General features: G+C 45.6%; 1 protein-coding gene across 1 annotated transcript in view; it reads left to right on the forward strand.

The window, feature by feature from the left end:
• GPAT4 (glycerol-3-phosphate acyltransferase 4) overlaps positions 1 to 12839 on the forward strand; it is a 52559-nt gene that overhangs the window by 7880 nt on the left and 31840 nt on the right. Inside the window, exon 2 of the mRNA XM_073622311.1 lies at positions 10235 to 11000. Coding sequence (XP_073478412.1) covers positions 10836 to 11000 — 165 coding nt within the window. The 5' untranslated portion in view covers positions 10235 to 10835. The remainder of the gene's footprint in view (positions 1 to 10234; positions 11001 to 12839) is intronic.

Raw genomic sequence — 12839 nt, forward strand, 5'->3', positions numbered from 1 at the left:
GACCCTCTGTCTGGACAGTGCTTATTGGCCCGGTGCTGATTACATGCACCATCCCAAGAAAAAAAAAATTCCCAATTTTTTAGCAATACACACCACACCAAGACAGGATGAAAGAGCCTTTTTACACACTGCTCATGATTAACCCCTTAGGTTCCACAGTGAGTATAACAAGCATGCTTTACTGCAGGGCTCGACACATTTCAGGCGTCAGGTCGCCATGGTGACCGCCGACCAAAAATTGCACCCTGATAATGACCGTTGCCTCTGCTACAAGGTGGGCTGCGGGGGTCTTGGCCGGGAAGGTGGAGGCGGGGCGTGCCGGACCTCACAGGCCCTCCATACACGGAGCACTGTTTGGCTCCATCAGCATTAGCGAACGTGATTAGCAGTAGTAGCAGGGATGAAGCTACGAGAGAGCGGCGCAGCAGCCGCTGATATGGCGGGAGGAGCGGGCAGCCAGCAAGGTGAAGTCCAGCTGGGGATCCCCGGCGGCTTATCATCCCCACTGCTGCCCTCCCCCATTGTAATCCGGGCGGCGGCTCGTCTCAGAAAGGCGGCGACCCTGCTCAGGAACATGGAGGATCTGGAGTCGGTGGTTTCCCAGCATCAGAGCGCCCTGCTCCTCTGGCCTGGAGGAGAGGCTGAGTCGGAGAGAAGAAGGTGCTGAGCTGGGAGCAGTGCATAGAAATGCTGTGTTCTCCATACATCCTGTCCCGTTTTCTAACTTTGGAAACTGGCTTCTTTCTGCTGAACTTTGAAGCCGGGCCCTCCGATGACACCGAAATAGAGACATTGCATGTAATGCACTGCCTAAAGTAGAACTGTACTGTAGAGGCTCTACCCAAAAAGAAAACCGGATGAAACATTAGCAGTCACCAGCAATGCATGTAGACTTTCTTCATCTGACCAATTCATGAACAGGATTGGACGTGTCCCTGATCCTTCATTGTACGTGATAGCATTGGGGACAAGAAGTGTGGCTTCAGTGGACCAGTCTTCAGAACAGTACCCTGCAGGAGGAAGTCTGCAGGATCGTAAATTACGAGAAGTATTCTCTGTTTTATATCATCCCTGAAACAAGCAGCTTATTCTTCATCTGAGAGGGGAGCATTTTTTTTTCTCTGTCACTACTGTGCGTTTATCGTTCTCTATAGTTTTAGTGAGAGCTGTGTGGAGGGGGTATGTCCCTTCCTTCCAATCAGCTGTCATAGCTTTACCCACTAAGCTCTGCAGAGCGTAACTTCAGCTCTCCGCCCACTTTTTTCTGAAGTCTAGATAAGCTTTATAATTCCTGGATTTTGAACAGATGTAGTAAAGATAAGACTGCAGGTAATCGGCTACAACTTGTAGGATTTGTTTCATCTCTGTATCACCCGAGGCCAGTCACTTCACTGGGTATATTAATAAAATACAACACATATAGGACATAAAGTATATCAGTACAAGGTATAGTGTAATTAAAACAGTATAAGCACATCATTATGTCCTATGGAAATAGATCATATATGAGTCAACATACGTTAGAGTATAGATATTGACCAAAGAAGTCAGGCAGGTTAACATATGTCAAAAACTGACATTTTGGGGTGCCCAGACCCCTTTCTCGAGGTGGACGTTCTAGCTAAATCACAACTTGAAAGTGTTACTAAACCCACAACAGTAAAATCAGTCTGTATATGCATTAAAGCATGCTTGTTATACTCACTGTGGAACCTAAGGGGTTAATCTTCTGCATTGTGTAAAAAAGCTGTTTGATACTGTCTTCTCTGAACCTCCCTTTATTCCACTGTCCCCAAACAATCTCCTGAGAGAACAGAGCGTAGGAGGCACTCTGCACATGCTCAGTTTGGTGTGTATTGCGAGAGAGTTTTTTTTTTCTGGGAGGGTGCATCTGATCAGCACAGGGCCAATCAGCATTGTCCAGAAAAAGTTACGGGTCATGCAGCCTCATAGGACAGTCAGAGGAGAATGAAAACCTCTACAAGCTTTTAAGCGGAGTTCCACCCAAAAGTGGAACTTCCGCTTTAAGGCCTCCTCCCCTACTCCTCTTTGTGAAACTGAGCTTTTGGGGAGGAGGGGGAGCAGGTACCTGATTTTGACAGGTACCCACTCCCACTTCCTTTCCGGTCGCCTTAGGCAAATGGAAGCGGAAGTTCTCCTTCCCCCCTCTTTCCTAAAGTCTTCTGGGACACATGACAGGTCCTAGAGGACTTAGGGACCAGTCACAGAACGCAGCGCTGCTCGCGCATGTGCAGTGGGCACCCGGCTGTGAAGCCGCAAGCTGTCACAGCCGGGTGCCCATAGTGAAGATGTCGGTGCCGCTGAGGGAGGACATGGGGAGAACACGGCTGGGGTAAGTGCCCCGCTGGATCGTTAGGTGAGTGTGTGTTTATTAAAATTCAGCAGCTACAGTTTTTGTAGCTGCTAACTTTTAATAAACAACAAAAAAAAAAAATGACTGGAATTCCGCTTTAAACAGTGCTCAGCCAGACACTGATAGAAGTCACAAGACTGTTCAAAGCCTTTGAAATTTTCCACATTTTGTCATGTTACAACCAAAAAGATAAATGGATTTTATGTGATAGACCAACACAATGTGGCAAATATTTGTGAAGTGGAAGGAAAATGTTAATGTTTAAAATTTTTTTTTTTTTTGTTTTTTTTTTTTACAAATATCTGAAAAGTGTGGCGTGCATTTGTATTCAGCCCCCTTTATTCTGATACACCTAACAAAAATCTAGTGGAACCATTTACCTTCAGAAGTCACCTAATTAGTAAATGGAGTCCACATGTGTGGGACTTTTTCACAGCCCCGCCACATAGAGAGGCCCAACATGCAGGGAGCACCATCATGTGTTCTAGGAGCATAAATTACACATCTAACTTGTTGACTACCTATTACACTTTTGAAGGCCCTGGAGCACCAGGACAATGACACGTGACACTGACGTGGCACTGATGACAGGTGGCACTGATGACACGTGACACTGACGTGGCACTGGTGACAGGTGGCACTGATGACAGCTGGCACTAATGTGTGGCACTGATGACAGCTGGAACTAATGTGTGGCACTGATGACAGCTGGAACTAATGTGTGGCACTGGTGACAGCTGGCACTAATGTGTGGCACTGGTGACAGCTGGCACTAATGTGTGGCACTGGTGACAGCTGGCACTAATGTGTGGCACTGGTGACAGCTGGCACTAATGTGTGGCACTGGTGACAGCTGGCACTAATGTGTGGCACTGGTGACAGCTGGCACTAATGTGTGGCACTGGTGACAGCTGGCACTAATGTGTGGCACTGGTGACAGCTGGCACTAATGTGTGGCACTGGTGACAGCTGGCACTAATATGTGGCACTTTTATGTGGCACTGGGGACAGGTGGCACTGGGGACAGATGGCACTGACAGGTACTGTGGGCACTTTATTTGCCCCCCTTTTTTTTTTTCTTACACTGACACAGCCGTTCGGTCTCCCTCCTCACACACTGTCTCTGTGTGAGGAGGGAGAGCCGGCAATGAGAGATGATCTCATATGTCTTTCGGCTATAGCGTGGACGCCTAGTGGTTAATAAACAGTTTTACCTGCCTGTTTAAAGCCTTGTTATACCCATGTAATGTGAAACCTGCCAAGAGCGCCAGATGGCGGCTGCAGCCTCCTCTCCTTCGGGTCTGCATTACAGACCCGAATGCCGTGCCGTCCGCGCGCGGGCTAAGGTTCATTTGAAAGGAGGAGGACGGGTCACTGAAAGGGGGCGTGGTCTAAGGCAGGCAGCTCCATGTGCAGGATTCAGCATCCACGTGGAGCACACGGCGCACACGCTGGGATGCTAAACAGGCTCACACCTGAAGTCTCTTTATAAAGCTGACGCTCTTATGACAGTCTCTATCAGAGCAGCTGAAGTGAAGAGGCTGTCACACAGGAGCGCTGGAGCACGAAAGGGGTGTATACAGGCATTTCCAGTACAGGAAATACAATTGTTATTCAGCATCAAAAACTGATATGTATGGTAGCATTTGTTGCTAGACTATTGCTCAGCAAATAGTATATTTGTCTTAAAGTGCCTCTGCTATTGTGCTTAGCATTATGACTTCCAGAGCTACCACAAAGGTGCCAAAAATTCCACCCCCAGGTACTGGGATTTCCTGTCATGCCTCCACACTGTCATTCTCTCCAGGGATACCAGATATGGCAAGCCAGGGTGAGTCATTGGAACCTAGTGGTGGTACAACTGCTTCTCACACTTCAGCCCCTGTATACGGGACTGAAGATGCATTTTCCTCTGCCCTGCAGGGCTTAGAAGGAAGATTAGTGGCTTTAATCGCATCCTCCATCCAAGTGGATAGGAAGCATGCTAAATCCCCTTCCCCCACCTCAAACCCTTTACCAAGGGAACAGTGGGCACAGGATGAGGTATTACCCTCAAGCGATCACAAGGAAAAACAAGCCGATTATTCCTTTGTGGAGGAAACAACAGTTGATGAACCTTTTTCAGCCTTGCAATCTGAGAGATTGATGGTACAAACTCTTACGGAGATGGTTCGTTTCACTTTCATGCTACCCCTAACAGAGTCAGCTGAAAGTTTGGTCTCTTCTTTGGGTTCTTCAAAACCTTTACAGCCTTTTCATGCGTTTCAGGTCCATGCATTACTAGAAAAGCTTATTTATGCTGAATGGGATCATCCAGATAAGCATTTTCTTCCTCCAAAGAGATTCTCAGTTCTCTGTCCCATGGAGGAGAAATTCACAAGAAGATGGAAGGTACCAGCAGTTGACGCTGAGATTTCCAGTGTGAATAAAAATTTAACTTGTCCAGTAGACAATGCAGAAATGCTTAAAGATCCAACAGATAAAAAGTTGGAGTTTCTGTTAAAATTCCTTGGCAGGGGCCGTTTCTCAGCCTGCAGTCGCTGCAATAGGCATCTATCAGTCCCTAAAGGACCAGTTCAAAGAGGCCCTTAAGGAGGTCCCTGCACAACAGGCCCGTGAGTTGGCAGAACTACCAAGAGCATTATGTTTTGCCATAGACGCCATGAAAGACTCTATTCACCAAGCGTCCCGACTTGCGCTTGTGCTAGTACACATGCGTAGGACCCTGTGGTTAAAAAGTTGGTCAGCCAGAGCATCTTGCAAAAAGCTTCTGACAACTTTTTAACCACTATTTTCCCTTTTCATGGGGAGCGATTATTTGGGGATGATTTGGATAAATACATCCAAGCGATTTCTAGTGGGAAGAGTACTCTTTTTGCCAGTCAAAAGAAAGTAGACTTTTTCTCCTGCGCCAGGAGCATCCGCCTCTAGGCAGTGGTGACGGCCTCCGCCGTCAGACTCTATAGGAAAACCTCAGGGTCAGACCCAGGCACAAAAGAAGACCTGGGGCCGCAAATCTGCAAAGCAGAATACTAAAGCCTCATCTTGAAGAGGCGCCCCCCCTCACCAGAGTGGGGGGAAGACTTCTGAAATTCTCAGAAGTCTGGCAAAGGGAAATTCAGGACAGATGAGTCATCTCCACGGTGTCTCTAGGAAATAAACTAGAATTTTGGGAGTTTCCACCATCTCATTTTCTGAGATCAAACGTTAACAAAGATCCAGGGAAAAGGCAATCTCTGTTTCAAGCATTAGACCGATTTATTGGCTCAAGGGGTGATCATACAGATCCTCACAGAAGAGCAAGGTTTGGGGTTTTATTCAAACCTGTTTACGGTACCAAAACCAAATGGAGGTGTCAGACCCATTCTAGATCTAAAGAATCTAAATCAATTCCTGAAAATCCGCTGCTTTCACATGGAGTCAATCAGGTCAGTAGTTTCTATCCTACAGGGAAGAGAACTTCTGGCATCTATCGACATCAGGGATGCATATCTGCATGTCCCTATATTTCCCGCCCACCAAAGGTTTCTGCGATTCAAAGTAGAACAGCAACATTTTCAGTTTGTAGCCTTGCCCTTCAGGCTAGCTACAGCACCCCGGGTGTTCACAAAAGTACTGGCCCAACCTCTAGCCAGGTTAAGGGCACAGGGCATAACAGTCTTGGCGTACCTAGACGATCTATTGTTAATAGACCAGTCAGTGGCTCGCTTGGAGCAAAGTGTACACATTACAACCAGTTACCTGGAAAGTCTGGGTTGGATTCTAAACCTAGAGAAGTCTTCCTTAAGACCACTAAGAAAACTGGAGTATTTGGGCAAATAGGATAGTAAGGGCAGACATAGGCAACTTTAAGCACCACATCCCATATAATTCTGAAGAGAGAGAAAGAAAAAGGGGTTGAAAAACCCCGGGACTTTTAAGGTGCTCGTATATTGAAGTAGGTACAGTAGAACAACATGTATGACTTTATCCATAAAAAGTAATTTTTATTTTACATAATTAATACAAGTATATGAACAAAACAATTTGCACTTAAAAACAATGTCTGGATGTCAAAGACGCCACATTGACTGATGGACAGATGATTGAAAAAATACCACTTGACTATACATGAGTGTCTGTATAGTCAAGTGGTATTTTTTCGATCATTTGTCCATCAGTCAATGTGGCGTCTTTGATATCCAGACATTGTTTTTAAGTGCAAATTGTTTTGTTCATATACTTGTTTTAATTATGTAAAATAAAAATTACTTTTTATGGATAAAGTCATACATGTTGTTCTACTGTACCTACTTCAATATACGAGCACCTTTAAAAGTCCCGGGGGTTTTCAACCCCTTTTTCCCCTTTTTCTTTCTCTCTCTGGAGTATTTGGGCCTGATCATAGACACAGCCCAGAAAAAGATGTTCTTGCCTCCGGCAAAGATCAGCTCCATACGAGAGCTGGTGTGGGTGGTGAGGTTGAAAAGAAATCCCTCAATTCACCTTTGCATGAGGTTGTTAGGAAAGATGATGGCTTCATTCGAAGCAGTCCCCTATGCCCAGTTCCATTCGAGACTGTTGCAAAACAGTATCCTGTCTGCTTGGAACAAAACGATCCAAGCTTTGGACTTGCCAATGCAACTGTCCCCAAGAGTGTCCCAAAGCCTCGGTTGCTAACCCAGAATCTGCTGAAAGAAAAATCTTTCAGACCAATTATCTGGAAAGTAGTAATGACAGATGCCAGCCTTCAAGGCTGGGAAGCAGTACTAGAGAAAACGACTGTCCAAGGACAGTGGTCAAGAACCGAAAGAGCCTTACCCATCAACGTCCTAGAGATTCGGGCAGTGCACCTGGCTCTTAAGGCCTGGACTTCCAGGTTAAGGAATTGTCCTGTCAGGATCCAATCCAACAATGCCACGGCTGTGGCCTATATCAATCACCAAAGGGGCACTAAGAGTCTCTCAGCGCAGCGAGAGGTGAACCATATTCTAACTTGGGCAGAAAGGAATGTTCCGTGCCTATCAGCAGTCTTCATTCCGGGAATAGAGAATTGACAGGCGGACTACTTAAGTCGCCAGCAGTTATTCCCAGGGGAATGGTCTCTTCACCCCGACATTTTTTGGGCTGTTTGCCAAAGATGGGGGACTCCGGACGTGGATCTTCTAGCGTCCAGATTCAACATGAAGTTAGTCAACTTTGTGTCCATGACAAGGGATCCACTCGCAGGCGGAACAGATGCGTTGGTAACCCCGTGGGATCAATTCTCACTGATCTATGCATTCCCCCCTATTCAGTTGCTGCCACGACTTCTTTGCAGGATCAAGCTGGAAAGAATGCCGGTAATTCTGGTAGCACCAGCATGGTATGCAGAAATCGTAAAGATGGCAGTGGAGGGTCCATGGTCCCTCCCATTAAGGCCTGGCTATTGAAACCCACATTCTGAAGAAACGTGGGCTTTCTGGGGATAGTTATCTCTACTTTGATTAATGCAAGGAAGCCAGCTTCCAGAACTATATACCGTAATATAGAGTCTGGAAGGCTTTTGTTTCCTGGTGTGAATCCAAGGGTTGGCACCCTCAGAGATATATCATAGGCAGAATTCTTGCCTTTCTACAATTAGGCGTAGAGATGAAGTTGGCCCTGAGTACTATTAAAGGCCAAGTCTCAGCCTTATCGATTTTATTTCAAAGACCGCTTTCTAGTAAAGAGCCATATTTGATTTTTCATGAGGACAGAGTGGTATTACGCCCTCGTCTGGGTTTTTTACCAAAAGTAGTCTCAGGTTTCCACCTGAACCAAGATATTGTCCTGCCATTGTTTTTTCCAAAAATAAGTTCCAGGGAAGAAAAGTTACTACATTGTCTTGATGTGGTGAGAGCAGTGAAAATCTATTTAAAGGCAACTGCTCAGATTCGGAGGACTGATGTCTTATTTATTCTGCCAGAGGGTCCTAAGAAAGGACAGGCAGTGTTGAAATCCACTGTCTCTAAGTGGATTAGACAAGTGATAATTCAAACTTATGATTTAAGGGGTAAGATTCCCCCGTTTCAAGTTATGGTGCACTCTACCAGGTCTGTTAGTGCTTCTTGGGCAGTGCGTCACCAGGCCTCCATGGCTCAGATCTGCAAGGCCGCTACTTGGTCTTCAGTACATACATTCACAACATTTTATCAGGTGGATGTAAGGAGGTATGAGGATATCGCCTTCGGGTGCAGTGTGCTGCAGGCAGCAGTATGGTTCCTCAGGTCTGGGGGTGCCTTACGGGTTATGTCTCCCTCCCCTCAAATAGCATTGCTATGGGACATCCCATTAAGTTATTACTTGGCATGATGTACGATAAAGAAAATAGAATTTTTATAACAGCTTACATGTAAAATCCTTTTCTTGGAGTACATCATGGGACTCAGAGGTCCCTCCCCTCTTTATGGGGTTTAAGTATATTGCTTTGCTACAAAAACTGAGGTACTCCTGGAAGGAGGAGGGGTTATATAGGGAGTAAACTTCCTGTATTGGATATATAGCCGTGTCAACACCTAAAGGTGGCCCATAGCCCATTAGGTAATTACTTAAGGCTCTGTGTCCCATGATTAAGGATGGGCTCGGGTGTGTTCGCACACTCCACGTGCAGAGCCCGCCAGGAAGTCGGCACTGCACAGCGCTAATCACAGGCAGTGAGACATTGTCCCGATGTGCGGCTGCAGAGATCGGGAAATGTCTCACTGCCTGTGATTAGCGCAGCGCCTTGCCAACTTCCTGGTGGGCTCTGCACGTGGAGTGTGCGAACACACCCGAGCCCATCCTTACCCATGATGTACTCCAAGAAAAGGATTTTACAGGTAAGCTGTTATAAAAATCCTATTCATTTTCCTTCCACTTCATAATTATGTGCCACTTTGTGTTGGTCTATCACATAAAATCCCAATAAAATGGTTGTAATATGACAAAATTTGGAAAATGTATAAATACAAGGCACTGTACATCCTGCTAATGAGAAAAGGTATTTAGCAGTTTATATTTACGAAAATAATTGCATTTCCATGTTCTGTGTACTGTGGGAGACCAGATATAGTGAATGCAGGGTCCTGGGTTTAGTAAACCTTGAAATAGGCCATGACCTCACTCAGGCTGGCCATTGATGCAACATTTCTGGCAGAAATTATGTAATTCTAACGAAACCACAAGTGGTGTCATGACACGTCACTTTTTCTCTGTCCTTGGATATAGATAGAATGTTTGTTTATGTGAGATGTGCAAACATGTTCAGTATAAATGGCAACTAACCGGCATTGTGGACTGGTTTACTATAAAAAGAAATACATTTCTATGTCCGCTCTAGACATTTTGCTACTTTACTGATTAACCGAGGTATATTTTTTCTATTTTTTTTTTTGCTCTAAGGAAATGACTGCTTGTTTTTATTTTTATATGTATGTGTGTGTATATGTGTATATATATATATATATATATATATATATATATATATATATATATATATATATATAATATATATTATTTATTTATTATAGAAGTTTTCATATAAGAGGCTCTACCTGTGCCCTTGTGTTTAGCAGTGATGTGATTAATGAGTGCTTTGGAGATCGCTGTCCTGATTTTCCAGGCACTGTATTATTTGTGTTCACATGTGTGTTACAACACAAACAAGTTGGAGTAACTCGATGACATGGAGCAGCGTGACTTTCACCTGCTGTCATAGCATACATCATGTTGTGTGCTGGCTCATGTTTTCCAGTACAGATTTCTTCTGCACTCTCTCCTACTTTTCCACTTGTCCATGCCCTCTACCTCCCTTTTTTCTCCTTTTGACCCTGAGTCTTGGCTGCTCTCCCTTAGCTGGCTGTCTTTGTTTGTTTCCTACAGGCTGGCACCAGCATTACTGCCCAGGAGGAGGATGAGGCGGTCAGCATATGCCCGGTGAGAGGAGTCCCACCCCTCCAGACTCTGACCAACAAGTCATGCCTGTACCAGGACGAGCTCCTATATTACTGGACTGGAGAATGGACTCTGAATGTGGGCACCACGGGTAAAGACTGGATTGGACATGTTCCGTGGGCATCACAGATGAGAGCAAACTTTGTCAATGATCTCCAGAAAGGAAAGACTTGAATACTGGCATTACAAACACGCACACCAAAAACCTATACTAGGTTGGGCCAAGAGGCCATAGACATCTTCTATCCATACATATGTGGAAAAGGTCACTGCCTTCAGAAGACGTTGGAAGATTTGCACCGTTTGATTGTCCTGCTTTTTTACCAACGAAGTCCGAACCCCCTCTGTTAAAGTCAAAATCTTAGTTTGTGGATATTGCCGTATGGCTATGGTATTGCCTCTCTTTGTTTAATTTTTTTTCTGAAGAAGCTACAAAGCCACAAAGTGCTGCTCTTTCACCTTATTTCTAATTTGTCTTCTCCATTGGTGAACCCTGTTGGTTACATCCAGTTTATTCTTCTCCCACACCATGAGCTCCCTGTTGCCTTTTGACAGCGTGCTATGTAATCTCCTGGGCCTGTCTGTTACACTCTGGTTCACCCTTCTCCTTGTCTTCATCATCGTCCCTGCCATCTTTGGGGTCTCATTCGGCATCCGCCGGCTGTACATGAAAACCTTGCTTCGAATTTTCACGGTAAGTTGCCCTGTGTTGATTTTTTGTTTCATGTTAAATAGGAGGCAGCACAGCCTGTTGTGTCTCAGCTGTGAAGCTGTTTTTCCAGCATGCCCTGCCAGTTTGTGGCTAACACTCGAAGCTTCTTTAAAGCAGAGAGCCTCAAGCTATCTACAGCTGATCTGTGTAACCACTTCCAGTGCTGCTGGGAAAACAATCCACTTAGCTTTATTTTCCATGTACGCCTAGTCTTGTACTGCTGGATGAGTTAACTATATTTTCTATTGTCTGGGGAGCCATCACTCACAGTATTTTGGTTGTTGTCTACCATTGCATTAGAGACAGACCGTATAGGCTGCAGCAGACAGCATACCTTGTCATTTGATGAATGCATGTCAGAAAGCAGCTTACATTTAGTTAGAAAAGCCATGAAATGTATATTGCATGTATTAATATGCTCCTTTTTCTCTTTGACAGTGGGCATATGGAGATATAAATAATAAAAGAATTTTAAACTCGCTTGCTGAATGGAGTAATGTATAACAACTCATCAGCTAATATCTTCCATAATTTTGGAAGCCTGACTTCCTAAACTTCTCTAAGTTTAAATCGGATCGCTTGCTTTTGGCTGTTGTAACCATGTTATGCCATTTGCATTCTTCATCACTATTTGTTTTGTCTTGCTAAATAGGCTGCCACTATTGCTGTCCCCTTCTTCTGAAAATGTTAGCTACCTGTTGCCTTGTTGGTCTAGTGGCTTTAGTCACCTTTAAAAGAAAAGTACAGCCGCAGGATCACAGGAGTGCAGTTCTTTCTGCATTCCTATGACCTGTTTTCAGCAGACAATGGGCTGACCTCACCGAGCTGGTTCAGGCTTGAGCAGGATTGCGACAATGAAATCGGGATCCGCCCACAGCGAGCCGCTCCTGCGCCCTCCACAGCCCAGTGCTTCAGTGAGCGCGGGGGGAGGGGTGGCAGAGCAGAGAGATGGTGACTGGTAGTCCGAACCTCCTTGCGATTTTTATCGAGACTGCGACATTATGGCGCACTCATCGGACACTTTTGACTAAGGATGAGCTCCGGCGTGTTCACATAGCCCACGTGCAGAGCCCGCCAGGAAGTCGGCGCTGCGCTAATCACAAGCTGTGAGACATTTCCTGATCTCTGCAGCACAGTGCCGACTTCCTGGCAGGCTCTGCACATGGGCTGCGCGAACACGCCGGAGTTCATTCTTACTTTTGACACATTTTTGGGTTGATTGACAATTATACAGCCATCAGTGCTATAAAAATGCACTGATTACTGTATAAATGTCACTGGCAGGGAAGGGGTTAACTGTGTTCCCTGTGTGTGTTCTAACTGTGGGGGATGGGACTGACTATAGGAGATGAGAGATCCTGGTTCCCAGCTCGTAGGAACTCACAATCTATCTCCTCACAGAACTGGGATTTGTGCGTTTACACACACGCATCCCTGCTCTGCCTCTCGCGCCCGCAATCGCACATGGCCGGCGGTCATGAGCATCGGCACCCCCGCTGTGCAGCTCGCGCGCTTGCTATCCCACTTAAAGGGACCAACGTATAGCTATGACGGTTTGTGGGATCGTACCTACCTGCTGCAGTATAATGACGGCGGCTGGTCGGCAAGTGTTTAAGCTAGCCATAGATGGATCAAATCTTGGCTGGTTCAGCAAGGACCAGCCAACGTTCGACCTGTATGTGGGCGTAGTGGCTATAGCCGCTAGCAGTATTCATTGTGTTCTACCGGCCGGGAAGGCTCCCCACAACCCTGGAGATCGCTGCTATCGTTATAGTTGTGCTGACTACTACAGTGATTGATCAAGTATGAGATATGCATACT

The sequence above is a fragment of the Aquarana catesbeiana genome, linkage group LG03 (assembly GCF_042186555.1).
Source record: "Aquarana catesbeiana isolate 2022-GZ linkage group LG03, ASM4218655v1, whole genome shotgun sequence".
Taxonomy (NCBI): Eukaryota; Metazoa; Chordata; class Amphibia; order Anura; family Ranidae; genus Aquarana; species Aquarana catesbeiana.